At 47.1% G+C, this 27,596-nt stretch overlaps 6 protein-coding genes across 6 annotated transcripts; 2 read left to right on the top strand and 4 right to left on the bottom strand.

Annotated features, from left to right (window-relative positions):
• Nucleotides 1–397: 397 nt before the first annotated feature.
• On the bottom strand, nucleotides 398–4,677 carry LOC101779301 (malate dehydrogenase, mitochondrial). Its single transcript, XM_004961089.4, has 7 exons — nucleotides 4,256–4,677; nucleotides 3,999–4,172; nucleotides 3,385–3,553; nucleotides 3,217–3,278; nucleotides 2,666–2,790; nucleotides 1,495–1,612; nucleotides 398–808 (listed from the first exon to the last, which is right to left on the bottom strand). Exons 1-7 carry the CDS (start codon nucleotides 4,490–4,492, stop codon nucleotides 668–670), a joined length of 1,026 nt encoding a protein of 341 aa, XP_004961146.1. The 5' UTR covers nucleotides 4,493–4,677; the 3' UTR covers nucleotides 398–667.
• An 804-nt stretch (nucleotides 4,678–5,481) lies between these two features.
• Nucleotides 5,482–7,945, bottom strand: LOC101778893 (GTP-binding nuclear protein Ran-2). Its single transcript, XM_004961088.4, has 8 exons — nucleotides 7,787–7,945; nucleotides 7,626–7,695; nucleotides 6,899–6,955; nucleotides 6,697–6,814; nucleotides 6,405–6,494; nucleotides 6,138–6,317; nucleotides 5,968–6,045; nucleotides 5,482–5,857 (listed from the first exon to the last, which is right to left on the bottom strand). Exons 1-8 carry the CDS (start codon nucleotides 7,787–7,789, stop codon nucleotides 5,788–5,790), a joined length of 666 nt encoding a protein of 221 aa, XP_004961145.1. The 5' UTR covers nucleotides 7,790–7,945; the 3' UTR covers nucleotides 5,482–5,787.
• Nucleotides 7,946–10,797: 2,852 nt separating this feature from the next.
• Nucleotides 10,798–12,748, bottom strand: LOC101778092 (3-ketoacyl-CoA synthase 11). The gene has a single exon (XM_004961086.2). The coding sequence runs from the start codon at nucleotides 12,688–12,690 to the stop codon at nucleotides 11,104–11,106; it is 1,587 nt and encodes a 528-aa protein (XP_004961143.1). The 5' UTR covers nucleotides 12,691–12,748; the 3' UTR covers nucleotides 10,798–11,103.
• A 1,542-nt stretch (nucleotides 12,749–14,290) lies between these two features.
• LOC101778489 lies at nucleotides 14,291–17,491 on the bottom strand. The gene is made up of 7 exons (XM_004961087.4): nucleotides 17,257–17,491; nucleotides 15,451–15,493; nucleotides 15,275–15,367; nucleotides 15,111–15,173; nucleotides 14,935–15,030; nucleotides 14,710–14,787; nucleotides 14,291–14,638 (listed from the first exon to the last, which is right to left on the bottom strand). The coding sequence occupies exons 1-7, from the start codon at nucleotides 17,433–17,435 to the stop codon at nucleotides 14,552–14,554; spliced, it is 639 nt and encodes a 212-aa protein (XP_004961144.1). The 5' UTR covers nucleotides 17,436–17,491; the 3' UTR covers nucleotides 14,291–14,551.
• Nucleotides 17,492–17,726: 235 nt separating this feature from the next.
• Nucleotides 17,727–23,353, top strand: LOC101777675 (pentatricopeptide repeat-containing protein At1g15510, chloroplastic). The gene is made up of 3 exons (XM_012844985.2): nucleotides 17,727–20,723; nucleotides 20,806–20,879; nucleotides 22,000–23,353. Exon 1 carries the CDS (start codon nucleotides 17,862–17,864, stop codon nucleotides 20,457–20,459), a length of 2,598 nt encoding a protein of 865 aa, XP_012700439.1. The 5' UTR covers nucleotides 17,727–17,861; the 3' UTR covers nucleotides 20,460–20,723; nucleotides 20,806–20,879; nucleotides 22,000–23,353.
• A 2,734-nt stretch (nucleotides 23,354–26,087) lies between these two features.
• On the top strand, nucleotides 26,088–27,572 carry LOC101786960 (DELLA protein DWARF8). Its single transcript, XM_004963521.1, has one exon. It carries the CDS (start codon nucleotides 26,088–26,090, stop codon nucleotides 27,570–27,572), a length of 1,485 nt encoding a protein of 494 aa, XP_004963578.1.
• The last annotated feature ends 24 nt before the right edge of the window (nucleotides 27,573–27,596 follow it).

The following is a 27,596-nucleotide window of genomic DNA, read 5'->3' as shown; positions in this document are numbered from 1 at the left end:
ACTAATAGTAACTTTTAGTCACCTTTGACAGTTTAGGAACTAAAAGAACCCAAACCAAACACCCTGCTACCGGCTAGGATAGAGACAGCTACTTTGCTCGCGGTGTAGAAAACGTCGATGGTTTTCAGCAGGCCAAACCACCATTCATGTTTCGCAACCCAAAGCCTTCATCCATGGGGTTTATACATTGCCAGATCTATTCTCAAGAACCGTTAACGAGCATAGCAGAGCTTGTTGCTTCGAGCCTTCGACCCTGGGAATTGCACTGAACCCGCAATGTTCGGCTCGTCTGGTACAAATAATATCTAAAAGTTGTATCTAGCAGCCGCAAGCGCCCAATAATTGAATTCCAGTGTGGCATGGGCATCCAGCCTCCGGTCCAAATACAACACCAGAATAACGAGCGGGATCGAGCAAGTGGCGAGTTTGTTTCCATTTTCGTCACGACTCACCAAGCTATTGGCCGAGCACAAAAGGCACCGGCGACCGGTGTGATTGTTTCTGGTACAAGGTTGTTCAGGTTGGCGACTAAGCCGCTGGATTTTTATTACGGAGCACAACGCCACGACCTCCCAGCAGAAGCCGGGCAGAAAAAGGCAGTCTAACAAAAAATTTCAAGACATCTCCTCAGCTCGATATATGAATTGTTAGAATCCGTGCAGAGCGCCTAGTTCCCGTGGGCGAACTTGATACCCTTCTCAATGGATGCCTTGAGCTCGCCCTTGAGGTTTTCCAGTCCCTTCTTCTCAAAGTCGTTGAGCTCCCCCAGACCAAGCACTTCCTCCACTCCGTTCTTGCCGAGCCGTACCTGTAACATGGGAAGGAGTGGTGTTAAAACTCTACTAGCCAGCATATGAAGACCATCTATTGAGAGAAAATCGACAAAATCTAGTGCAATAATACACTAGAAAGAGTCCATCTAACTAGTATGGGTAAGGCACTGGCATTAGCGAAGTTTACCGAACACATTATTTTGATCAGCCAAAATTAAAATGCCCTCTTGCAACTGACAAGACAGGGAAAACCATGATATTGTAAAAGAAATGTGATGCTACCCATCACTCGGTCAATGGTTCCTGGAAACAAGAACATGCTACATGGAACCATATGGCCAAAATGTCTCAATGATTCTCAAAAGAAAATAAACCAAAATGGCAATGGTTCACAGGTTCAACACTTCATTCTCTTTAATCCCATAAGACACGCAAGATCCATCAATGAGACAGTTTTAAAACTTAAAAAAAAAACATTTCTTTTAATGCCTCTGACCACACAAATAATTCAGGGCACAGAACCTATGATTTCGATCCTTGCTTCCAAAGTCAACAAACAGATTGATTTATATAAGAAATAAGTGCAAATCAAATTCTACTATGGTAACTTAAATGTTGGTAACTGGTGTAAACCTCAACAAAAAAGGAAAGTGCAAATGCCTTGACCATATGATAAAACATTACTGCACTTTACGTAGACATTTACGCATTAGATCAGTACCTTGGAGGCAAAGAAGGGCAACTCTGTCACAGTTGATTGCACAAAAGAGCACTCTACAATGTCAGGAACTCCATTCAAACCTTTCAAGCATGCATCTGCAAAAACAGCACCAGCATATCTGCAAAAGGCAAAGGAACTATATTAGTAAAAAAAAATTGCAGCAGAGCTTGACCTGAAATCAGCATAAATCTAGTACAGGTATGCATAACAAGAGTTGATGGAGTATTGCAGAGTTTGTCTGCACAGCCACTAGAATATGATGATTCATAAAAAGATGACATGCAGGCATAACATTAAAGGGAAGCTACGGTAAGTCACACAGAAATTCCAGACATGGGGGTGTTCGGATGAGGACAATTGCTCTTCTGTAAAGTCAATAAATTTGGATCCAAATCCCACCTACCCAAACAGGTTCTAGCTCATATTGCACTAAATTAGTTGGAAAAATAAGATATATGATCTTGAACAGGTACTCATGGACAAGGACAAGTGGGTCCTTCATTTAGGAAGATGCTTCATTTGGACAAGGACAAGTGGGTCCTTCATTTAGGAAGATGTTTCATTCCAAGTAATAGCAATAACTTGAAGTATTTCACAAGAATGCAATAACAGAAAGTTAACAAAGTAGAATGTGCAATTTTTTTTCTGAAAGAATAATGTCTAAAAAACTATAGAACAAAATAGAAGCAGGTGTGCTTCAAGGAATGTCTCTTGTATTCACGGGGTTAGTTCAATTATACCTGTATAATGAATGTCATAAACAACTAATGATGTTCATTACAATTAGATAGCTTAATATACATCCAGTTCCGACAGTAAATTGATACAATAGATATACAATCAAATGAATACAGGAACAACCATGATACAGCAGTAACAACATAGATTCAATAGTACCAAATTTCGGCCACAAGCAGGTCACTAGCTTTGAAGTAATAAGCTTGTGTCGGTGAGTGTACAGGCAATCGTGCAGCAGCTAACTTATGTCTTATGTCACAGGCAGTTCTTCTAAGAAAGCACAAGCATCTACTGATGGAGTAGTTGCAGAGGATAGAAGACAATACTCGTATAATTCCAAAAGGATCATGAACAGACATGCTATGCTAGTCCCAGGTTCTATTGTGCAACCAATAGATATGCCCACAAAGGTCCATATGTTTTATAGACTTACGCCATGGACAATGTTGCGGATCCCTTTCCAGCCTTTGCTTCAACAACCTCCGTACCACCATCTTGTGTCCTCTTGGTAAGGGCCTCAATGTCTTCTTGGGACAATGAATTGCTTGCAGGAGTGGCCTGCATGAAATAGACATTTTGATTTTCAGTTGGAAGTTTATGCTAGAGTAACTAGCTTAAGAGATATGAGGCACAACATACACCTACCATGACAATTGATATGACTACCACTTGCATAGTATTTCAGTACAACAATGGATTATGTAATGTTAAATGCTAACCCAAGACAGATTTAGAGTCCTTATGCACAATTGCTAAAATTGAAATTGTTGAACTAGTCTAAGCAAACATACTCTGTTGACTCGTGTCCACAAAATGCAACCTCTTTGCTAATCAAATTGCATGTTTTGCCAATAATGTTCATACACTTACACTACTTGATCGTTATGGGCATGCTTATGCTATAAAGCTCTTTTGTCGCTGATTATATTTATTCTAAATTGGTACATTTTCAGATTATTGTGTCACTTTTGAAGGATAAAATACCTGTGAGAAGAGTGGCAGAATAGTAATACCCGCATGGCCCCCGACAACAGGAACATTCACGTCTGCAAAAGGTCACAGCAACAACTCACATTGAGAGAGATGAAAAACTAAATCTGACAACCACAATCTCAATGTCTCTAGCAATTGTCAAGTAAAACATCTTATTACCAGTAACTGGCACGCCCGCCTTTCCAGCATAAAAGGTTTTAGCACGAACAACATCAAGAGTGGTCACACCAAACAGCTTCTTCTCATCATAAGTACCAGCCTTCTTGAAAACCTCTGCTGCAATTGGGACAGTGGAGTTGACAGGGTTGCTGATCATATTGACAAGAGCCTAAACAACCATATAATCAACAAGCCGATGATCAGTATGATAGCACAAATTAAACAAGAATAGGATGAAAATGTATACTTAAAGATTCAGATTAGACATAATAAGAAATAAGCATGGGATCACTCCAATATCATCTACCACCCCTTGTAAAGGGGATGTTCACATATCAATATCCGAATGCATGTGAAGTGGGCTCTGGAGCAAGTGTGCCTTCTTAGAAACAGGAAATGACATTGAGGTGGGCAACTAGCACGTGGTAATTGTGTATGTTTTGGGCAAACAGTGTTGCCTATCAGTTATAGGTAGGTGCACAGCTTTACTGCAGATGACCACTGAACACTAGATCTGCCCCAAATCCAAGCACCAGCTACTCCAATTGCCAAAAAGAGTACCAAATCTATATACCTAAATTGCAGATCTACACTGAAAAGGGCGCGACGCTTACGTTTGGGCAGTGCTTGGCGATGGCGGTGCAGAGGGCCTTAACGATGCCGGCGTTGATGTTGAAGAGGTCGTCCCTGGTCATGCCTGGCTTCCTGGGCACCCCGGCGGGGATGATCACGACGTCGGACCCCTCCAGCGCCTCCCCGAGCTGGTCATCCCCCATGAACCCCTTCACCTGCAGAACCCGCAACCAATCAGCTCAGGAGCCCAGCCGAACCAGCAGTGCGCGTCGGGCGAGCAGGGCAACCGGGGGCGTACAAAGGCCGGGGAGTTGATGTGGGAGACGTCGGCGGCGACGCCGGGGGTCCCCGCGATATCGTAGAGCGAGAGGGAGGAGACGAGCGGGTTGAGCTTCATGAGGAGCGAGAGGGGCTGCCCGATGCCGCCCGCCGCGCCCAGGACGGCCACCTTCCGCTCCGGGTTGGCCGAGGAGGCGTAGCCGCGGCGGCTGCGGCGGAGGAGCTCGGACGTGGACTTAAGCAGAGCCGACCTCATCGCGGCGTCGGGAAGTTGGGCTCACCCGGGCGCGTCTCGCTGTGGACTGGTTGGAGTGGGGAGCGGAGGCGCGCGGCGGCGGCTGGTGGTGCTTTAATAGAGGGGAGGAGGAAGGATCCAAAGGGTGGATGGGATCTAAAGGAAAAAGTTGGTGGTGGTGGCGGTGGGACTGGGAGAGAGAAAAGGCGAGAGATTTTGGGGTGTCTCGACGTCTCCGCCCGTCGCCGAGGTGATATTTTTCTGTTCTGTGCTGGCCTGTTGGGTTTATCTGGCTGGCCGAGGCGGAACTGCGGAAGGGTCACTGCCGCACTGATGAAGTGCACAACGACTGCGCGAGCACGATGGCGAGCGGCGCATAACGACCAAGAGCACGACGGCTCTTGATTTGCCTTGCTCAATAAAATCGATTATTTTTTTGAACGAACAAGAACAGCGGTCATGGTTCCTTTGGACCTCGGTTTTGTGCCCAACTTCTGGATGGACTGCCAAATTCACAGCTGACCAAAGGCAGCTATGAACCAGCCGTTCTGGCCTCGTAGAGACACCGGGATCCATACCTAGCAACTTGAAAAGGCTGTTCCCGATCCTTATTTGCCATTAAAGAAATCCTTGGAAGAATTCAGTCAATTAAGCAATTGTGTTAACAGTTTGAAGAATGCCGTCAATTGAGCTACTCATGTTACTAGTTGTGCCAAGTTCAATGACAGAAAATTGCACCATTGACTTGGTTTGAAGAATGCAAATTGATCATAGAATTTAACTACATTAATTTAGACAGAGTATATTTGCGTGTGATAAATTTAGACAAAATTCTGCCCTCCTAATGACATTTAGGACCAGATAAATTAGTTTAAAAAATAAAGTAGTTTCCTTGAAAACATAGTATAGTTGAATATTTGGAAACAATATTTAAAATCGGAGGGAGTGAAGCCTCCCATACCATCAGCCCCCACAGTGAAAACACCTCTCATGTAAGAAAACACAGCGAGAACGCGTTGCAAATACGCTACAAGCAGAATTATATGATACAGCAGATAGATAATCAAGACAGTACAAAGCAACTGCTACAGCAAAGTTTACCATCAACAACCAGGGTAACAAAGCAATGTATAAAGGAGCCAGCAAATTCATGGCAACAAGTCCAGCGATGTCAACACATTGAAAAGTTGCAACACGTCTCGAGACAGAAAAGATCCAGATTTAGACAACGCTAACTCTAGAGAGTTCGTTCTAAAACAACTCTTATGCAAGGGCACAACTCCGTCTGCTCAGGTCTGAGACTCATGATCCACTTTCTACTCAATCAGATCGTCATCGTCATCAGGAAGAGGTTGTGCGGCCGCTGCAGCAAGCTCAGCTTCATGCCTGCAATCAAAATGAGAAGAGAATCAGTTCTTGAAACACTTAATATCAAGGTGACTGATTTTGGATGTGCATAAAAATGACAGTAGATAAGAACAAAGGTGGGCACTCACTGTTGCTGCATAGCCATATCGATGGTAACTTCCGGAGGCTTAAGAGCAACGGCTTCAACAAAGTGGAGGTTGGGATCGCTGATAGGACCAAAGCCATCGACAATAATTAATATATGTAGGTATTTGCTGTAAGCTCAAGATGCGAAAAATTAAAGTAATTAGTTAGTTACCCAGCCAACTTCCTTGCAAGGTAAAGGAAAGGCTTCTCAAAGTTATAGTTGCTCTTGGCAGAAATCTCATAGTACTGCAGGTTCTTCTTCCTGTGGAAGGTGACCTGCTTGGCCTTGACCTGCCTGTTCTTCACATCAACCTTGTTACCGCACAGGACAATGGGGATGTTTTCACACACCCTGCAAGAATTCATAATTGAACATCAGAATCCCCCAACATTATACATCAAAGTGCAAGTTGTATGACACAGAAAGATTGAAACAAACCTGCACAGGTCCCTATGCCATGTAGGAACATTCTTGTAAGTCAACCTTGAGGTTACATCAAACATTATAATCGCACACTGGCCATGGATACTGCAGGGAAATAGAAAATTAGAAGCAGTAACTTAATGCAATGGAAGAACAGGTTCTGTGTTGAAGGTAAGGATTAAATTTACAGGGTATGATAGCTTGATTATTCATGTCACTGAAAGTAGGGCATCATTTATAATTTCATATGAAATTTAGCAGGGACTAAATCACATTTACTTAAAAGACTATGGCAGATAAGACTTACTAGTATCCATCCCTGAGGCCACCAAACTTCTCTTGCCCAGCCGTGTCCCAGCAGTAGAAACGGATCTTACCGCAGTTAGTGGTGAAATCCAAAGGATGAACTTCGACACCAATGGTTGCTGAATTAACGAAATGCATTAGCTGCAGTAAGTATAATTAACAATAAGTAGATGAAAGGAAACCCAAGTTCACATGACAATTACGTTCGTATTTCTTCTCAAACTCTCCGGTGAGATGCCTCTTTACAAATGTGGTTTTACCTGCAACCAAAGAAAACATCAAGATTTAAAACATACAAGGTAGAGTACAAATACTGAAGCAATCAATAACATTAGGCTTTGACCATCAGATACATAAGGTTACAAAAAAAATCATAAACAGCATCCTATGTCAAGAGTTCTCATGGAAGCGTTCGTGCCTTTTATGATCAAGAGAAAAATAGGTGCGGATCTACAGAATCCCTGCTGTGTGAGGATTCCCAACAATAGAATCATCAATAAATAAAACAAGCCCACATCTAAAAAATAGACAATTCCCATGCCCTCCCCTAATTTACATTAAAAACCGGATTTGCATCAATTTAACAGATCACAATACATATATGAGTATCAAAGTATGCCGAAAACAGTACTCCTTTTATATAAATAAAAAACAGCCCCTACAATCATAAACTGAGTACCATCGTCCAGTTTGTGGGGAAAAAATGAGGTGGACAATTCTATAACATGGGCGTGATTAAATTCAGTATCACGGTAAAATATAATCTAATATGACAAAATCACGGAGCACAATAACATCGACAGATTCCACACAACAGCAGAAGGCGTAATCCATCAGATCTCGTAGAAACTGACTGTATTTAAGAACGTAACACATCAGATTCTACTATTTCTAACAAATAATCGCATCACGAAACGGATAAGAACTCACCCGTTCCGCCATCGCCGACGATGACGAGCTTGAAGCTGGGGTAATCCACAGTCCCCTGATTCGGCAGCGCCTGAAAACCACAAAACATCACAGATCAAATACGCGAAACCACAGATCCACCGATCAAACGTGGCGAGAATCGGATCCGTTGGCGCACTCACCATTTTCAGTCGAGCGCGAGGAACCGCACCTGATGCGGCGATGCGGGCTTCAGAGCACGGGAGAACAGCAAAACCCTAGAATTCGAAATGGAATTGGGCGAGCCGCCGGTGGAGGCGGAGGGTTTTATAGCTGCGGTGGCGTGTTATTTTTTTCTCGGGGGTGGGGGTTTTGGTAGCTTTGGATGGACGCAGGAATTGTGGCCGCCGGATCTTGGGCGGCGGGTGGGGATCGGATCCGGCTAGCTTTCGTCCCACGCGAGATTTCTGACCGTCGGATCCGGAAGGTGCCGTTGGAGCGGCAACGTGGGCCGTTTGGGCTTTCTCTCGTTGTTCACGCGACAATGCACAAGATGGGCCGGCCTAACTCTATTTTCATTCGTCGGCCGTTCGATATTTGAGCCTGCGATAATGGGTGTTTGTTTAAGGCCAATATTCCTCTCAGAATGTCCTCAAAAAATATTCTTCTAAAAAATCTTTTAAGGCATATGTTCTAGATAATTTTGTAAGAAAAGATGTCTAAATTTTCCTTAAGTATGTGCTTGAACTGTACCGGGTGTACCTTAATATCTCCTCCAATCACGTACAAGTATTGCTTTGGATATTAACACGTATCTACATTACAACTGTAATTATAGTTTTGATATTATATTTGTAAAGTATAGCAAGAGTATAGTACAAAAGGTACTTTTCTCTAGCCATTTCATTTTAATGTAGTATATAAAATTAATTTGTAACTTGAAGTTTGACCTGTTTGATTGCACTTACCTAAAACCACACCCTTTTGATCAAAAATGCAAAAAAAAAACCTGCAAATCAGAAGATTTTCAAATGATAACACATATCTCAATTCGTCGCATTCAAGTCTTATGTGTTTCGTAATCTCCCGTGACCTCTGGTCAACCGATGTACGTGATGTTTGCCCTACAATGTCACCTAGCACGTTAGTACTATAAGAGGGTGCTAAAGATGCTCCGTGCATGAATAATTGCGTCAAACCTAAGTATAAGTAGGAGACTCATGTATAACGATTATATCAAGCAAACTCGTGGAAAATGAGGACGGTCTATACGGTGAACATGCCAGCCGCAACTATATTACTCCCTTCGTACTAAATTGTAGGTCATTTTGATTTTTCTAGATGTATAGATGTTTATATGTATATAGATACATCCATTTAAAAAAGTTGAAATGATCTATAATTTGAAACGGGAGGAGTAGTTGGCTAACGAGGAATACATGAAACTATATAAAGTGAGAGATCCGTGGATTTTTTACAAATTTCTTTCCTGGGCGGGGACACGGGGTAACGCAAAGTGATGGTTGTCAGAAGAGGGAAGATTCTCGTGGAAGCTCTGTCATTCACCCGTCTATTGATTTGATAGACGAAAGTTACACGGTGGTTCAGCGTCTTCAGCCAACCTAGTTACCTGCTCAATTGGTTGACGGAAACATGTCGATCTTCTGGAGACTCCAGGAAATTTGGATTTCTTAGGGGCAGAAAATTGAGGTCTGGTTTAGTTGCCCAACTTTAGGGTGTCAAAATTACTGTAGCAACATTATAGCGTTTCGTTTGTATTTGTGAATTATTGTCCAAATATTGACTAATTAAGCTCAAAAGATTTGTCTCACAAAGTATAATAAAACTGCGCAATTAGCTTTTGATTTCGTCTGCATTAAGTACTCCATGCATGTACCGCAAGTTTGATGTGATAGGAAATCTTCTTTTTGCATAGTGCCAAAGTTGGAATTTTGGAGTGAGGCCTTGTTTAGTTGCCTGATTTTGGGTGTCCAGAATCACTGTGCTAGCACTGTAGCACACTGTAGCGTTTCGTTTGTATTTGTGAATTATTGTTCAAATATTGACTAATTAGGCTCAAAAGATTCGTCTCGCAAAGTACAACAAAACTGTGTAATTAGTTTTTGAGTTTATCTACATTTAGTACTCCATGCATGTACCGCAAGTTTGATGTGATGGGGAATCTTCTTTTTACATAATGTCAAAGTTGAGAGTTGGGGGAACTAAACAGGCCCGAACTAAACATAGCCTGACATCAATCTGACATGACACCAAACGCTTCTGGCTGAAATGACTTCAGGGGGTGTTTGGGAGGAGGGGGCTAAACTTTAGCTCTGTCACATCGGATGTTCGGATACTAATTAGGAGGACTAAACATAAGTTAATTATAAAACTAATTGCAGAACCCCTAGGCTAAATCGCGAGATGAATCTATTAAGCCTAATTAATCCATCATTAGTGAATGGTTACTGTAGCACCACATTATCAAATCATGGACTAATTAGGCTTAATAGATTCGTCTCGCGATTTAGCCTAGGGGTTGTGTAATTAGTTTTGTAATTAGTCTAGGATTAATACTCCTAATTAGTGTCCAAACATTCGATGTGATGGGGGCTAAAATTTAGCCCCCTCCTCCCAAACACCCCCTCACTCAATTCTGACATAGGCAGCATAGCTGCATTACGGTCAATATGCAGACGATGAGTGACTAGGCCCTTGTTTACTTCACCCCCAACTCCCAACTTTGGCACTATGCAAAAAGAAGATTCCCCATCACATCAAACTTGCGGTACATGCATGGAGTACTAAATGTAGATGAAATTAAAAGCTAATTGCACAGTTTTGTTGTACTTTGCCAGACAAATCTTTTGAACCTAATTAATCAATGTTTGGACAATAATTGACAAATACAAATGAAACGCTATAGTGTGCTACAGTACCAGCACAATAATTTTGGCCCTCCCAATTTTGGCAAAGGTCTAGAAATCTTAGGTGAGAGTATCACATTCACACGCAAGTGCATTCAGAAATTGAAGCGATCACTCGGGGTGGGGGGGGGGGGGGGGGGGGATGGGGCCCTGGGGAGATGAACCAAAAATTGCCTTGGTGGTACATCAAGACAAAAATGTTTTGACAGGAAGTATCGAACATGTCTGCAATGCCGAGACAATGTCCTGCTTCCTGGTTGAAAAGTTAGGGAAATTCCAAGCATGTGTAAAGCATAAAGGAAACCGTGAAAATTTTCATAAGTTGCTTTTGCAGCGTGTTGTGCTTTCTGAACAGCATTCCCAATCACTCGTCTACGCACGCGCTATACCTACCCCCAAACTAAACACACTTATACACATCGCGTAAGAAGTAAGAACATCAGACCGATACACAAGCGTAGCAGAAACAATCGATTACTAGCTAGTCTTGTCCTAGTAAGAACTTTTTGCTTGTACAAATCTGATCAAAAGACAGGCATGGCAATGGCGACGCCTGCAGCCTGCACACTTGGTGCGTGAACGATGACGACGAATCAGATGGCCGAGACCTTGGGGACAGGCACAGGGTACCTGTCCACGTCCTCCATCCAGGGGTTCCTGAAGCCCTTCTCCTTGGCCGGGTTCACCGAGCGGAGCGCCTTCCACACGGCGCTGTTGCACTTGAACCCTGACCCGAAGGCGATCTGCCAGGTGCGGTCGCCCTTCTTGATCCGGCCCTTGGCCTCGGTGTAGGCGAGCTCGTACCAGAGCGAGCTGCTGGACGTGTTGCCGAAGCGGTGCAGCGTCATCCTGGAGGGCTCCATGTGCCAGTCCGACAGCTTGAGGTTCTTCTCCAGCTCGTCCAGCACGGCGCGGCCGCCGGCGTGGATGCAGAAGTGCTCGAACGCCAGCTTGAAGTCGGGGATGTAGGGCTTGACCTTGCGCTTGAGGACCCTTCGCGCGACGAGCGTGGCGAAGAAGAGCAGCTGCTCCGACATGGGCAGCACCAGCGGGCCCAGCGTGGTGATGTTGGTCTTGAGCGCGTCCCCGGCCACGGCCATCAGGTCCTTGGACAGCGACACTCCCACCTTGCCGGCGCCGGCGTCCTCGCGCTGCGTCACGCAGCCGAAGCACCGGTCGTCGGCGCCCTTGTGGGTGCGCACCGTGTGCACGAGCTGGTACTTGGAGCGGCGCCGCGCCGAGCCGCGGTTGGAGAGCAGGATAGCCGCGCCGCCCATGCGGAAGAGGCAGTTGGAGACGAGCATGGAGCGGTCGTTGCCGAAGTACCAGTTGAGCGTGATGTTCTCCATGCTGATGACTACGGCGTATGTGTTTGGGTGCGACTGCAGCAGGTCCCTGGCGAGGTCGATGGAGATGAGCCCCGCGCTGCAGCCCATGCCGCCGAGGTTGTAGCTGGCGATGTTGCCCCGGAGCTTGTAGTGGTTGATGACCATGGCGGACAGCGACGGCGTCGGGTTGAAGAGGCTGCAGTTCACCACCAGGACGCCGATGTCCTTGGGCCGGACGCCCGTCTTGGCGAACAGCTCGTCCAGCGCGCCGAACATGACCATCTCCGCCTCCCTCCGCGCGTTGGCCATGGACGGGTTGGGCGGGATGTTGAGCACGGCCTCCGGGAGGTACGTGTCCTCACCGAGCCCCGAGCGCTCGATGATCTTGCGCTGGAACTCGATGTTCTCCGGCGTGAAGGTGCCCAGCTTCTCGGTGCAGTTCATGAAGCGGGCGCGGCTGCACTTGCGCTCGTCGTCGGGCTTGTAGCACGCGAAGTCCACCAGGTACACGGGCCGCGGCCGCGTCAGCACGTACGCGGTGGCCACGATGACGAGCAGCGTGGAGCAGACCACCACGAACACCAGGTTGTACTGCAGGCTCTGCCACAGGTCCGCCAGGTCCCGCAGCGTGAAGGTGGAGAGGTGCGCCGCCACGAGACCCGGCAGCGGTGCCAGCAGCAGGTACGCGCCGTGGGTGATGAGGTGGTGGTACCCCAGCTTCACGTACTTGAGCTTCACCGACTGCTTGAAGTCCGGCATGCCGCCGCCGCTCGACGTCGCCGTTGCTGATGTCGTCGTGGTCGTCGTCTGCCTCTGCAGCAGCGGCGCCTGCTCTGTTCTCGCCTCGTCCATCGCAGCAACGACAATCTCGCGGGACAAGGATCACCGCCGGAACGAGATTATACTACTTCGATCTCTCGACTTGGCTCGTCAAGGCCGCACGGCCGTCGCTTATATAGACAGACGCAAGTCACGCCGGCACCGATCCGAGCCGGTGTACGAATCCGAGGCCTACACCAACACGTACAGGTGCACGTTCAAGAGAAGAGGACCATGTCACGAAAAGCTAACCGTGACGGGATCGGGATAAGGCGCCCCACCTACCCGATCGGTCTCGGAGACCAGACCGGCCGGCGGACCGTACCACGCGCGGGATCGATCCAGACCGAGTTCGAAAGAAAGCCCGGCACGGCCACGAAACAGCCGCGCGGGCGGCAGGCAGGAGAGAACCCCGCTTGCGGTCGGGCCGGGGCGGCGCGCCGGCCGGCGTCCCCCCGCAAGCAACCGGGGATCCGAACACGCTAGCGGCGCCTCACGCGTTCCGCCTGACGCGCCCAAGAAACCAACGCGGATCGGGCTCGACTGCGACGGTTACGGGGGCCAGGCGGGCGCCGGTCTCCGGGAAGAGGAGGAGGAGGGGGAGGGCCCAAGCGAGCGCGACGTGGCGGCCGGTGGGCGCCAACTTGTAGTCGTGCAGGGGGCGGCGCGCGGGCGCGGGCGCGGCCGAGCGAGGCGGTTAGCCGGTAGAGCCGTGCGCGGGCGCCGGGCCAGACACGCGGCCGGGCGCGGAGCTCGGGGGGTGGCACACGGTACACGAACGTGCGGTGCGCCGGGGTGTGGACGCTTTTTTTTTTCTGGAGCGTAACACGCACGTGTTCGGTGTACGTACTAACGTACGTGAGAGTGAGCGGCTATTTCGGGGCCATTTCGTCGCTCGCCTTTTCGTGCAATCGTGTGTAGCATGAAGTCCTTCGTGTCATCGTGTGTGCCTTTTCTTTTTCCAGGTGATTTTTTTGGACTTATACTATGGTCGATGATTAGTGCAAGTAACAAGTACGAAAAAGGCAGGGTCGTCAAAGAGGTGCTGCGTTCTTCACCGAATCACCTGGTCAGATAGATACATGTGGAAAGATATATGTATAGGCAGTCGATCTCACGTTCCTTTCGTCTCGCGAGCACGTCATTGACCTGCCCAATCATCATCGGCGTCACCTAGAAATCGGCCCTGCAAGTTTCCGCGCTCGCCTTTCCGGTGAGCGTGTGAAAAACTATATATATATTCAGTGCAGCCGGGCAGTCTCTGTTTTTGTGTTTTTTTAAGTAGTCGTAGGTTGCGAGAACGCTGAACACCCGCTGACCGAGAGCGACGCCAAAACCTCGATCATCAACACATGTAAAGGTGAAAGAGGCGACGGTCAAAAGGATAAGGGAGAAGAAGAATGGCGCCGTAGTTTGCCGCAAATAGCATGGGTTTACCTGCTTGATTACGTCATTGACCTCTAGGCAGGCAGCTTCGAAGATGAACTCGCAAGTCCGGTGCTTGCGCACATGGCCAGAAGATTTCGTTCTGATCGGACAATAGAGAACGACAGAGTAAAGGTGCACCCGTCTTCTTTTTGACCTAAGCATCCACATTGTGCTGTACAAGCGTACAACACACGAGTACTTGTACTTCAGACTTCAGAGGCACGCAGATTTGACCATTTGTGGGAACCATGAGAGGGATATATCTGTCATCTGTACAATAGTAGCGTGTTCTACATTGCCAAAGATCTCCAGAAAGGCATATCTTATCCAAGCCAAATTCTATGCACTGTTCACGCCACTTGCTGCATCTTCAACCACGAAGAAAAAGACCTATCCCTGAGCCAACGGTTTACAATTACAGTGCTATATGCATTTACCGGATCAATATTTACATTGATTTACGCCGTCAGTAAGCAATACCACCTGAGAATGCATCTCCATCATTGATTAAGCTCTCAGTTAGCCAGTAACCATCCCATAAGCCTCCGACTCTCTACAAGGAAAGTTGATTAAAATCACCATATAGCTGAAATATCGATAAGGGAAAGAAAATCAGACAGGCACCTGAACCATTGTAAATTGAAATATTTCTTCTTCCTCCGGACGGGCTCCTTGTACCCAAACTCTTTGTTTAAATTGGTTCTGTTTGGCATAATGAGATGCAAAACAAGATAAATTTAGTTGTTGGAGAATGGGGATTTATGCATAAATCATGGTAACTTTCATCTGTTTTGTTGTGCTTTCTATAGTCCAGACTCCAGAGTAAGAAAAGTATGTTAAGGGGAATACCTCTTCAACCCATAAGCTACTTAATATCTTTCTTTCTTTGTGGCCTAGCAGCACTCTGTAAGCTGAATGGTGAAACAAGCGCCGGAAGCGTTCAAACTGGAATAATATTGGTGGAAATTTGTAAGTAACACACTATGACTAATAGCATACGCCAAAAGGAATAGGTTTCAGACTACCTGTCCAAGATCAAACTGCCGTCCAAAGTAAGTCGACCTTTCAAAGGGGTCGAAGCCTGCAAACTAATAAGACCATACAGACTCTGAGACTTGACAGCCTGATCAAAGCTGAGTTTCATTAACACCATGTCCAATGAAAGAATGATTCAGGCTTGTATAATTACCCGGTACATGACCTCTATCCCATAATCTTGGCGGTGTTGATCATTGTATTTTAAGGACTCAAGTTGGTATTCCACTGCTTCTTCTGCACTAAACTGAAAGACAGAACTATTTTAAGTGTTCAAAAATCCATATCTGAATATTTATGCTGTAGTGATTATTTCAGATAGGGCATTACATTCAACCTGGGACCGAAGGGCTTTCTCTTTCGTGTTTCAAGCCTGAAGCAAAATTAAAGGAAAGAGTCAACAAACAACAGTACGATCCAGCCAGTTTAGCAAGCTCATCCATTCATAGGATTAACCGATGTTCATGTTCATGTACACAACATGTGGTATGTCAGCCTAATTCTAACATCTGGTATAGTATGCCATAAACATCTGCTATACCAAATGCAAATGGTATGCTCTATACTGTACATAACCTAATAAGCTTCTTACTTTTTAGTAGAGGCTTAAAAGAAAAGAACTTTATTAGGAAAGGTGAGTAAAAGTGTCTAGGTTTGCAGCCTCTAAAGATGAAATGCCGATTATCTTGAAGCAAGTAAGGCAGGATTTAGGAGGACAACAATACAACATACATAATGATTTTAGGAGGACATGTCACTTAGCCAGAATTATTGTTTCTGGGAGAGGATGTTTCAGGATGGTACATTAGCTTTCTACCTACAAAAATACCTGATAAGTAAAGGTAACCATCCCACAACTCAGGAATTACCTAGTAACTGCAAATCTGTGGAGACGTTATAGCACACCATTAGTTTCTCAGTTATTTATGCAGTTTCTAGGTAGGATTAAAACCAGATCAGCTGATAAAAAAATGTTAAACAAAGCCCACCAGTGAAATACAGTAGTACTTTTTGTGGCTCATTTGTGCTGGATTGGAGTTGTTGAGGAGTAATCAGTAGGTGTTACAACCATACATGGCTTCACATTGGCAGTTTGGTGCATAAATCCCTAGTTATAACATCAAAGGGCAGTTTATCGAAGTTTAAGAACTGAATCGGTCTGTTCACCACAGGCCATGGGTGACATATTCCGTATATGGCTATATGTGAGATGCAAGTACCATAAAAATAAACTAGGAATGGATGTTCATGCAACAGAATCTTCAGAAGAGTTAAATTTGGTCTCCAAAATCAAACAACCCCTCATTATAAGTTGGGATGCTCACACAAAAGGTCACAAAATCTGCACATGCTGTTGGAAATTGCGGATGAGATAGGAACTCCTGACACAGAATTTATCTATTCCTAATTGCATTCACACTGATGCTTTGCAGTCTAACTGTCATGTGTGGTTTAGCTATCGCTAATCAAATAAATCCCGAGCGAAGTGAATAAATCCTGACTGTTTTGGTAGGCGAAAGGTAAAATTCTACTCTGGATGGCCAAAATAAGTAGTATGGTTTCATTTCACAGAAAACCACATTGAGGCTTTAGTGTCAGTTTACTCCATAGTAAACTACTACAGAATGTCTTGAATAGTGGTTTTATCCAACCGATGATAGTTCATTTAGCCTGATAGACTTAGTTGAACCTAGATAAACTTTATTTCAGCCACTTTCATTGTCGACAATGATAATGTCATGTCAATATACTGTTTGGTTGATGTATGTACCTGAAAACATCATTTTTGCCTGATAATGGCATACTTTTCTGCCTCGAGTTTTCGTCCAATTCTGAACTGTAAGCATCACGGTAAGAGATACCGGTAACCAATCTAAGGAGATTTTCATGCCGTATTCCCCATTTTAATGAATAGATTTCCTTTATTGCTAGGAAAAGCGGGGAAGTAGTCACCGAAATGTGTTTGAGAACACACTAAAAACCAAAAAACAAGCCCCACCAGGACAGTCGTGTCTGTCCTGATTACGCAACCTAATCTTCCCAAATCTCGTAACGTGTACTCAACCTAGTCGACCTCTCACACGCGCAGAGCAAGATGCAGCGAGGGGCAAGGGAAGTTGAAACGGTGGTACTGACCAATTGGACGAGAGGAAATCCGGCACGTCCGACGAGGCGGCGGAGGCGGAGACCCTGAGCCGCGCCGCCGCGACGGGGCTCGGACTGGCCGCCCAGAAACAGCAGCCGCCGCCGCGGATTGGCGCCGGCGGGAGAGCGATCGGCTTCGCGGTCGCGGTCGCAGCAGGGGACGATGCCATTGTCGCAACCTGAGATGCTTCCTTCGTTTCTGCCTCCAGTTTATTCTCTTTTTCTTTGAGAGGGAGCCTCCAGTTTATTCAGGATCGGAAAATGAATTCAGGCCAGTGAATTTCCCCCCGATATGTTTGGGCTCGGGCCGAGTCAGGCTCCACGCTTTACACAAATGGGCCGTATAGCGCTCCTACAGAGATGACGGCCCAATAAGCAACTAGTGAGCACGAAGGAGGGCGTTACCGCGTTAATGTCGTTAACTCTCTGGCTTCCCACCCGCTCTGCTTATCCACTCGCGCTTGCGGAGCAAGCGGCCACGAGATTGGCCACGAGCTCCTCACCTCGTCTTCGCCAAACCTCTCCAAAACCCCCGCCGCCCCGCGCGCCTGCAGCTCCCACCGCCATGCGCGCCTCCTCCTCCGCCGCCACACGAGATGCCGCCGCCGCCCACTAAGCCCGCGCTCAACCCACCACTCCTCCCGCTCGCCTCCCTTCCCTCGCCGCGCGCACTCCCGCCCACGCGCCTCCACCGCTTCTCCCCGGAGAAGCGCCCGCGACGTCTCAGCTCGGCCGCCGTCTCGGCGGCGGCGCCCACCTCCTCCTCCGCGGACCCGAGCGCGGAGCTGCGAGCGCTCTGCTCCCATGGCCAGCTCGCGCAGGCGCTCTGGCTCCTCGAGTCCTCCGCGGAGCCGCCCGACGAGGACGCCTACGTCGCGCTGTTCCGCCTCTGCGAGTGGCGCCGCGCGGTGGAACCCGGGCTGCGCGCGTGCGCGCACGCGGACGACCGGCACGCGTGGTTCGGGCTTCGCCCCGGGAACGCCATGCTCAGCATGCTCATCAGGTTCGGGGAGACGTGGCACGCGTGGAGGGTGTTCGCCAAAATGCCCGAGCGGGACGTCTTCTCCTGGAACGTCATGGTGGGCGGGTACGGGAAGGCCGGGTTGCTGGAGGAGGCGCTGGACCTGTACCACAGGATGATGTGGGCAGGTGTGAGGCCGGACGTCTACACGTTCCCCTGCGTGCTGCGGAGTTGCGGCGGCGTCCCAGACTGGAGGATGGGGAGGGAGGTGCATGCACATGTTCTCCGGTTTGGTTTTGGGGGTGAGGTTGACGTCCTCAATGCACTCATGACCATGTATGCCAAATGTGGGGATGCCGTGGGTGCACGTAAGGTGTTTGACAGTATGACCGTGATGGACTGTATCTCATGGAATGCGATGATTGCTGGGCATTTTGAGAATGGTGAGTGCAACACAGGGTTGGAATTGTTTCTTACCATGCTGGAGGAGGAGGTGCAGCCTAACCTTATGACGATAACCAGTGTGACTGTTGCATCAGGTTTGTTAACTGACGTAAGTTTTGCAATGGAAATGCATGGGCTTGCAGTGAAGAGGGGTTTTGCCACTGATGTTGCATTTTGTAACTCTTTGATTCAAATGTATGCTAGTCTTGGGATGATGGGGCAAGCAAGAACAGTGTTCTCAAGAATGGACACTAGAGATGCCATGTCATGGACAGCTATGATATCTGGGTACGAGAAAAACGGCTTCCCAGATAAAGCTCTTGAAGTGTATGCACTGATGGAAGTGAATAATGTAAGTCCTGATGATATTACTATTGCAAGTGCCCTTGCTGCTTGTGCTTGCTTGGGGCGTTTGGATGTTGGTGTCAAGTTGCATGAGCTTGCTGAGAGCAAGGGATTCATGAGCTACATCGTAGTTGCAAATGCACTCCTTGAAATGTATGCAAAGTCCAAGCACATTGATAAGGCTATTGAAGTTTTTAAGTGCATGCCTGAGAAGGATGTAGTATCATGGAGTTCAATGATTGCAGGATTTTGCTTCAACCATAGGAACTTTGAGGCTCTTTACTATTTCAGGCATATGCTGGCAGATTTAAAGCCCAATTCTGTCACTTTTATAGCTGCTCTTGCTGCTTGTGCTGCTACTGGGGCTTTGAGGAGTGGTAAGGAGATCCATGCACATGTTTTAAGGTGTGGTATTGGATCTGAAGGTTATTTACCCAATGCACTTATCGACTTGTATGTAAAATGTGGCCAGACAGGCTATGCTTGGGCACAGTTCTGTGTGCATGGTGCAAAGGATGTTGTGTCCTGGAATATCATGCTTGCTGGTTTTGTAGCTCATGGGCATGGGGATACTGCTTTATCGTTCTTCAATCAAATGGTGAAAACTGGAGAGTGTCCAGATGAAGTTACGTTTGTTACTCTGTTATGTGCTTGTAGTAGGGGTGGAATGGTCAATGAAGGTTGGGAGCTTTTTCACAGCATGACTGAGATATACTCTGTTGTTCCAAATCTCAAGCACTATGCATGCATGGTGGATCTACTAAGTCGTGCTGGGCAACTTACAGAAGCTTACAACTTTATAAATGAAATGCCTATCACACCAGATGCTGCTGTTTGGGGAGCCTTGCTAAATGGATGCCGGATACACCGGCATGTTGAACTTGGGGAGCTTGCTGCAAAATATGTTCTTGAATTGGAGCCTAATGATGCTGGATATCATGTTCTTTTGTGTGATATATATGCTGATGCTGGTAGATGGGATAAATTGTCTAGGGTAAGAAAAACCATGCGGGATAAGGGATTGGATGATGATTCTGGATGTAGCTGGGTTGAGGTTAAAGGAGTGGTCCATGCATTTCTTACGGGTGATGAATCACATCCACAGATCAGAGAAATAAATACTGTTCTTGAAGGAATATATGAGCGGATGAAAGCATCTGGTTGTGCTCCTGTTGAATCTCATTCTCCAGAAGATAAAGAAGTATCCAAGGATGACATCTTTTGTGGTCACAGCGAAAGACTTGCTGTTGCTTTTGGTTTGATCAATACTGCACCTGGCACCCCAGTTTCTGTTACCAAAAACCAGTACACATGCCAGAGTTGTCACAGGATATTGAAGATGATTTCTAACATTGTACGAAGAGATATAATTGTTAGGGACAGTAAGCAACTCCACCATTTTAAGGATGGATGTTGTACATGTGGAGATGAAGGTTATGGGTGAAGAGCTTGTAGACAGAAGGCTAGCTAGCTATTTTACATATAATCTTGTGCTGTTATCTATATGGTACACGCCAGTCACTGGCAAGTAGCAGGGCAACCTGGATACAACTACATGAGCAGCAGCACCACTGCTTGGATCAGCAGAACGCATTTTATGAGTTATATATAGCAGTTCCGTGCAGATACTTAACTTGTTACATGGCAATCGCAAAAATTATATTCATGTAATGGGACTTCAGATTCTCACATATGATGCCCATTGAAGGTAATTTCTCGCTTCTTCTCTTTTCTCTGGTTAGTTGATAAAGTCCTGTTGTTTGTCTAATAGTTATGTTCCTTCCTTTCAGTCTCCTGAAGCAGTGACTCGTGGAGTCATGGAGCTTTTCTTTGCTTCCAACAACTTGCCAAAAAGAAATATCAAGTAAGCTTGAGCTAGGATAGCTTAGTTGGTGTATAATGTTTTGTTGATAGGCTTTATTAGTCTTAATTGTAATTCTATTGCCTATCAACTATAGTCTAGAGAGATATAGAGCTGCAATTTTGCCAGAGTTAGTCATATTAAATACGTGAAACTTCAAACTATATATCTTGGCATTGCATTGTGTCCTTTTGTATCATTTGGGAAGCAAAAGCAGATAAAGCGTGTACAACTAAAAGGAAAATCTAGAACGCAGATTTATGCTTGGACCATGCAGTTAGATAATTCAAGATTAAGAGTTCCTGCGATATAAAGAAACCTTGGAAATGGTCCCTTGTTGCAAGTTCATTGGAAATTATAAGCAAGTCGCCAATCACTTGGGCAATTGATATGTGCTGCACTTTGCAGCCTAGTTCCTACAATTTCGGTGATTGAGCTGAAAATATGGAGCACAACTTTATGTTCCAAACTAAAGTGATCTGACTTCCACCACTCAGACATTTCTATCTTAAACGCAATATTTAATCATGTAATCTGTTGCTTTTCGTATTTCATTGCACTATATGAATGGATTAATACTGGCCTTGTTTTAGTTTTGGGGATCTCGGGCTTAGGGAAAAGCGTGCTTGTTCTGAAACAGTATCTAGTTCAATCTAAATCTTTCTAAATCAATTTATGAAATATCCGTCAAGAGCACCTCTTTCAGCTGACAGATTTATTGAAGGCAGCATTGCCACGCCACAGAACATAGATGTTCATATAGTTTCGTATGTCTAATTCTGTGCAAGAGCTTCACAGGCCTTTCCCTCACCTCTCTCAAAAGTTAGAGTTGTCTGACAGTAGTACCATTTCGTCAAATGAGGATAGGCAATTGGCTCCCTGTCAAGCTAACCCAGAGCTTGAAGCTTGGTGCAATTCATGTCAGTTGCTGAATTTTACCAATACTGTCGCAGTTCTGTATTTATGCTAGCAAAACTGATATATTTAATCCATTCTCACATTAAGCCATGTCTAGTTGGTTTAGTGGTATATTTTTCTCGTGTACTTTGTACCATTTAAATTTTATTCCTATTTTGAATATTGAACAGTTCTAGCTAATATATGTCCATATTATATCATGCAGATTGCGATGAGATCGAGTAGTTCCTTTGTGTTTAGCTTGTAAGAATACAAGAATATCCCAGTTAGTATCAATGCTTGGCGATGGTGATAACTGTTTGTTTATTTGCGCCAGCAATACATCAGCAAGTCCACCAGCGTACGGGATTACCTTTGTTTGGATTGTTCTGTCATCACACTTCCTTCCTCATGCACTGAGTCCCACATGGTCGTGCTCATGCTTATCATACTCCATGCAGTGCTTATAGATTCTGCCTTTAACATCACATGAAACATGACCCCTATGAGGTAGTTTGCACAAACACTACATAACTACTCTGCCAACTCCAGGATTGGCCCAAATGCTTGGATCAAAGAGAAGTCTGACACCAAGCATTGTTAGAACGGGAAATTCTGGGCAGCATTTTGCCATTTTGTGGTGAGTCTGGTATGGCCGTATGGGCCATTCTGGCCGCACTGGCCACTAGTTTTGTGCATCTTCTGTTGGTTCTGTTGAGAAATTCAGATACTGGAGACCTAGCCTATCAACTGAGTTGCCGGCTGACAGTCTGGAAGGCGTGGATCCAAGTTTTTTTTAAATAAGCGTGGATCCAAGTTGACTGCTTGAGACACAGCCACACAGGTCATCAGCACATCGGTTGGAATGGAACTGGCTGGGTGATTCTGGACAGGGCAGTTTGGTCCCAGCCTCCCAGGTGATGGATATGTGCGGCGACGACGCAGATGATCGAGTCCGCATCGAGCAGAGCACTGCGCACACTGCAAACGACGTGTAGTTTCAGCTGGACCGACCCTGAGAGGCTGAGAACCCAGGTGTTATGCTGGACTGCTGCATGATTCCATGCAGGATGGCCAGCGCTTGCAGGAAAACAGGTCTGTCAGAGTGGAGAAGAGTCCTCTTCCAGCTCGCATCCCTGAATAGATCTCTCTATTACTGCTTGCAGCTTCTGCAATGTTGGAGTTACCGCAATGGTTTTGTTACTACCCGTCAATTTCTGTGCCCCGGTAGCTGCTTGGAGCCTTGCCAGTTGTACCTCAACCAGTCAACCTTGACTCTGCCTAAAGCCCCTGGCCATGCCTTCCATTACTGTGCAACACAGAATTTATGCCTCACACTCTGGGGTAACTGCCTATAATCTCCAAAGACCAAAAAAAATGGTGAAGTTTGTCAACCATGATTGGGCCATGTAATCCAGTAACCAGGTCGGTCTGATCTCGGGCAAATTCAATCCCAGCCGTCGTCGAAATTCCTTTTATATGTAATATCATTCTCATCCCATATTCTGAAATTCAGTTTCACTTTTAAAGTTGGGGTATTTGTGTTCATACCCCTGCTTTGAAGTGTAATTGTTGTTTTACCCTTATTTTCTCAACTTTGTGATTTTGCCCTCAACGATTCACAAGTCAATGCGATTTTGTCCCTAGTCAATGGTCAAAACAGGGGCAAATACGCAAAGACCAAGGGTAAAATCGCATTGACTTGTGAATAGGTGAGGATAAAATCACTTTTTAGAAAACAGGGGTAAAAATACAATTGCACTTCAAAGTAGAGACGAGATCACCGAAAAAAACCTTTTAGGTTTCTTATTGCACTTGTTTATCATCATTTCATCGTAGAAATCGTTGGGTTTTTATGGAATTATGGTCGTACCCAGTAGGTTTTGTTTCTACGTATTGAATATCCTGAAGGAGTTTTTTTTAAAAAAAATATCATTAAGGAGTTAAGGATGTGAAGATGAGCACTGTAAAGTTGGTAGGAACATATGTATGATAGATGAGCACTGCTTCAACATGTGATGTACAATTACGAATTCATCTTACCACAACTCTTAAAACATTTCTTATATGGTTCAGGCTCTCACCTTGGACGATAGTGCTTTGCTGATGTTTTGGGGCTCCTAAGGCAATTAATTGTCGTATGCTATTGCGTCAATGTTTTTAAGGCTCCCAAATCTCTAGCATACATATTTCTCTTTCTTTTGTGCCAAAAATCCTCAACAGACGTACCATTACCAGCGAGCCATCGAAAATTAAAAATTAAAAATCGCAGGGGCGCCAATTGTGCCAGCTAGTCATCAGTGGCACGACATGCAACAACCATATCCGGCTCGCCTTCTAAACCTATGCATGCGTCATTCAAGCACTAGAAATAAATACTTCTCTTCCTCTTGCGCTAAAATCCTCAGTAGCGTTCACAAGTCGTTTTTAACTTTTTATATTCATAATTTTGTTATGCATCTTAAATATACATTATATCTAGATACATACCAAAAGTTATAGATTATAAAAACTAAAATGACTTATAATTTGGTACAGGGAGTAGCTCGTGCCAACAAGTTGTTAACTGATGTCACTCCAACCTACACTACTAGAGCTTATTTAATAGAAGAGTATTAGAGTGGAACGAAGAGGATTGAATCTAAAATAAACTAATTTCCCTTCCCATTCCACTTCAATGCACTGCTACCCACCATTCCACTTCAATGCACTGCTACCCAGACAAGCAGTTATCCTGACCCGTTTAACGGCACCTCTCCCCTGACTCATATGTCATCTGCTCTATGCGAAAGAGAGGTTGGGCATGCCATTGATGGGCCCGAGGTTGAGCATGTCATTGACCGGCCAATTTCAAGACTACAACTATTCATGGTTCAGTTAAAATATTTATCTCTCTTTATTCACAAAAATCCTAAATAACCAAGCTCCCCAAATTAAAATCGAAAAAAAAATCATGAAATGTATACTGAGAATGTCTCCGATCATAATTGGTATGTGACATATGATGATAAGTACCTGTGTTCCATCTCTGCACCAATCGTAGCGCCCCCCTCCCTCCCCCCCGAGCATGAGTAGGGGGTGTTTAGGAGGAGAGGCTAAACTTTAGCCCTGTCACATCGAATATTCGGATACTAATTAGGAGGACTAAACATAAGCTAATTACAAAATTAATTGCAGAACCCCTAAGCTAAATCGCGAGACGAATCTATTAAGCCTAATTAATCCATCATTAGTGAATGGTTACTGTAGCAACACATTGTCAAATCATGGACTAATTAGGCTTAATAGATTCGTCTCGCCGTTTAGCCTCCACTTATATAATCGGTTTTGTAAATAGTCTACATTTAATACTCCTAATTAGTATCTAAATATTCGATGTGACGGGTGCTTAAATTTAAGTCAGTGAACCAAACCAGGTCACAGTGTCACGGTTCACCACAACTAGGTCCACCTCGACTTGTGTGCACAACTTCACACCCCTGACTCACCCGCTTCCTATTAGAGCACAAGCCATCCAGTAGACTGCCGAGCGTGGAAGCTAACGTCGGGTGCAATCACACCCCTCTCCCGCTTGTCCGTCTCATCCCCATCAACTGGATACCTATAGACCCCGTCGCCGCTGTCAAGCTCATCATCACCCTCCCGCCCCAACATGTTATTGACCGATAGATTTCTGTAACCATGCATGTTTCGTTCAAAACACTTCTTTCTCTTTTTTTCAACAAAAATCCGTGACAACATTGTTAGCATCAAATTAAAATAAAAATATATATAAGAACCAGAGAGCTGTAGCCAGAGTGACCTAACCACTTTAGCCAGTTGTCTTACGACAAGGACTATTTCGTGCTCAACTTTTGCGTCATCATTGGGTAACCCCCTCTCCCTTCCCCTCCCCGACCAGTTGTAAGAGCGGTGGGGGACGAGGGGTATCCCAAGCTCCGTTTCAGCATCAGTGGGTACCACGCGACGTGCCACGAGGAATTACCATTCTTCATCTTGACGACCAATAATGGTCCCCACCCCACCTAGTGTGACAATAAAAAATTAAAGAGATGATGAGGATGCAGTTGGAGGGGCATTAGCTGTGCTAGCCAATTGTCACGCAACGTGGGATAACAGCCGACGGGTATCCCATGAAACACCTCAGCACCGCCATTAGGTGCGCCTCCACCTGTGTGGCGACGTCACACCCTTGACTCGCCCGCTCCCTACAAAACGCCGGCCAGCAGCCAGTAGGACGCCAAGCGTGGACGCTCACACCGCCCACACCGTCGAGTGCAAGCACGCCTGCTCCTGCTCCCCTCCGACGAAGGCATGGGCCTCATCCCCTTCAGCTGGCTGCCCATGGAACCCGCCGCCGCTGCCACGTTCACCGGCGGCATTCCGCCACCGTTCCCCGCCGCAGCGGACAACGGCGCCGCGTACTGCATCGACCCGACGACCCTGCTTGCGTCCCTCCTGCCGCCCGGCAGGCAGCCTGCTGTCCCAGCCGCCGCGGAGGCGGCGAGGCGTCGCCAGGAGGAGGAGGAGGCCGCGGCCATCCGCCTGGTGCACCTCCTCGTCACCTGCACTGGCGCTATCCAGGCAGGCGACTACTCGGCCGCGCATGGCAACCTGGCCGAGGCGCGCTCGATCCTTGCGGTCATCGCGAACTCAACCGGGATGGGCCGTGTCGCGACTCACTTCGCCGACGCGCTCGCGCAGCGCCTCTTCCCGGCGTACCCGAACGCGGCGCCACCTGCTCCACCCCACACCGCGACGGCCGAGCAGTACAGCCACTTCTACGACGCGGGGCCCTACCTTAACTTCGCCTACTCCACGGCGAACCAGGCCATCCTCGACGCATTCGAGGGCTGCGACCGCGTGCACGTCGTCGACTTCGCCCTCATGCAGGGCCTCCAGTGGCCGTCGCTCATCCACGCCCTGTCCAAGCGCGAGGGAGGGCCACCGCGTCTTCGCATCACCGGCATTGGCCCACACCCAACGGGCGCCGGCGACGAGCTCCGCGAGGTGGGCATCCGCCTCGCCGACTTCGCGCGCTCCCTTGGCGTCCCCTTCTGCTTCCGGGGCGTCTGCGTCGACCAGCTCGACGGGCTGAGCAAGTGGATGCTCAAGATCGTCCCCGGCGAGGCACTGGCCTTCAACTCCATCATGCAGCTCCACCGCCTCCTCGTCGACCCGGACGCGGACCCGGCGGTGCCCGCGCCGATTGACATCCTCCTCGACCTCGTCACCGAGCTGCAGCCCAGGATCTTCACCGTCGTCGAGCAGGAGGCGGATCACAACAGGCCGCCACTGCTGGAGAGGTTCACCAACGCGCTCTTCCACTACGCGGCCATGTTCGACTCCATGGTGGCCGCGGGCAACCACGCCGCCGGCGGCAGCTCCACCTGCTCGCTCGCGGAGGCGTACCTCAGGAGCGAGATCTTCGACATCGTCTGCGGCGAGGGCAGCGCCCGCGCGGAGCGCCACGAGCTGCTGGGCCGCTGGAGGGAGAGGCTCGCCCGCGCGGGGCTGACCCAGGTGCTGTTCGGCCCGAACGAGGTCCGCCTGGCGACGGCGCAGCTGATTTCCGCGACGTCCTTCTCCGGCGACGGGTACAGCATCCTGGAGTGCGCCGGCAGCCTCGCGCTTGCGTGGCACGACCGCCCGCTGTACGCGGCGACGGCGTGGCGCGCGGCAGGAGGAGGAAGCGCCGCCAGCGCCGTGGCTCACGACGAGTGGCGCGACGACGGCCGCCGCAGGGCTAGGAACGGTGGCCGCGAGAGCTACGGCTTCGGAAACCTCGCGATTGTCTAGGGAGGGCTTAGCTGAAGGAATAAT

Source organism: Setaria italica, chromosome III (assembly GCF_000263155.2).
Source record: "Setaria italica strain Yugu1 chromosome III, Setaria_italica_v2.0, whole genome shotgun sequence".
Taxonomy (NCBI): domain Eukaryota; kingdom Viridiplantae; phylum Streptophyta; class Magnoliopsida; order Poales; family Poaceae; genus Setaria; species Setaria italica.
The sequence above is the reverse complement of the archived record's forward strand: the minus strand, read 5'-3'. Positions and strand labels throughout refer to the sequence as shown.

What these genes read in the sequence shown, in the direction of transcription:
- LOC101778092 (XM_004961086.2), bottom strand. Translation starts at nt 12,690, where the DNA reads ATGGACGAGGCGAGAACAGAGCAGGCGCCGCTGCTGCAGAGGCAGACG.
- LOC101778893 (XM_004961088.4), bottom strand. An exon ending in TGGCATAGGGACCTGTGCAG is followed by an intron (nt 6,318 to 6,404) that starts GTTTGTTTCAAT and finishes GAATTCTTGCAG; the next exon opens with GGTGTGTGAAAACATCCCCA. An exon ending in CTTGCAAGGAAGTTGGCTGG is followed by an intron (nt 6,046 to 6,137) that starts GTAACTAACTAA and finishes TGGTCCTATCAG; the next exon opens with CGATCCCAACCTCCACTTTG.
- LOC101778489 (XM_004961087.4), bottom strand. Translation starts at nt 17,435, where the DNA reads ATGGCATCGTCCCCTGCTGCGACCGCGACCGCGAAGCCGATCGCTCTC. An exon ending in GGCAGTTTGATCTTGGACAG is followed by an intron (nt 15,031 to 15,110) that starts GTAGTCTGAAAC and finishes ATATTATTCCAG; the next exon opens with TTTGAACGCTTCCGGCGCTT. An exon ending in TTCAATTTACAATGGTTCAG is followed by an intron (nt 14,639 to 14,709) that starts GTGCCTGTCTGA and finishes CTTTCCTTGTAG; the next exon opens with AGAGTCGGAGGCTTATGGGA.
- LOC101786960 (XM_004963521.1), top strand. Translation starts at nt 26,088, where the DNA reads ATGGGCCTCATCCCCTTCAGCTGGCTGCCCATGGAACCCGCCGCCGCT.
- LOC101777675 (XM_012844985.2), top strand. Translation starts at nt 17,862, where the DNA reads ATGCCGCCGCCGCCCACTAAGCCCGCGCTCAACCCACCACTCCTCCCG.
- LOC101779301 (XM_004961089.4), bottom strand. Translation starts at nt 4,492, where the DNA reads ATGAGGTCGGCTCTGCTTAAGTCCACGTCCGAGCTCCTCCGCCGCAGC. An exon ending in TCGCCAAGCACTGCCCAAAC is followed by an intron (nt 3,554 to 3,998) that starts GTAAGCGTCGCG and finishes ATGGTTGTTTAG; the next exon opens with GCTCTTGTCAATATGATCAG. An exon ending in TGCCCTTCTTTGCCTCCAAG is followed by an intron (nt 809 to 1,494) that starts GTACTGATCTAA and finishes CCCATGTTACAG; the next exon opens with GTACGGCTCGGCAAGAACGG.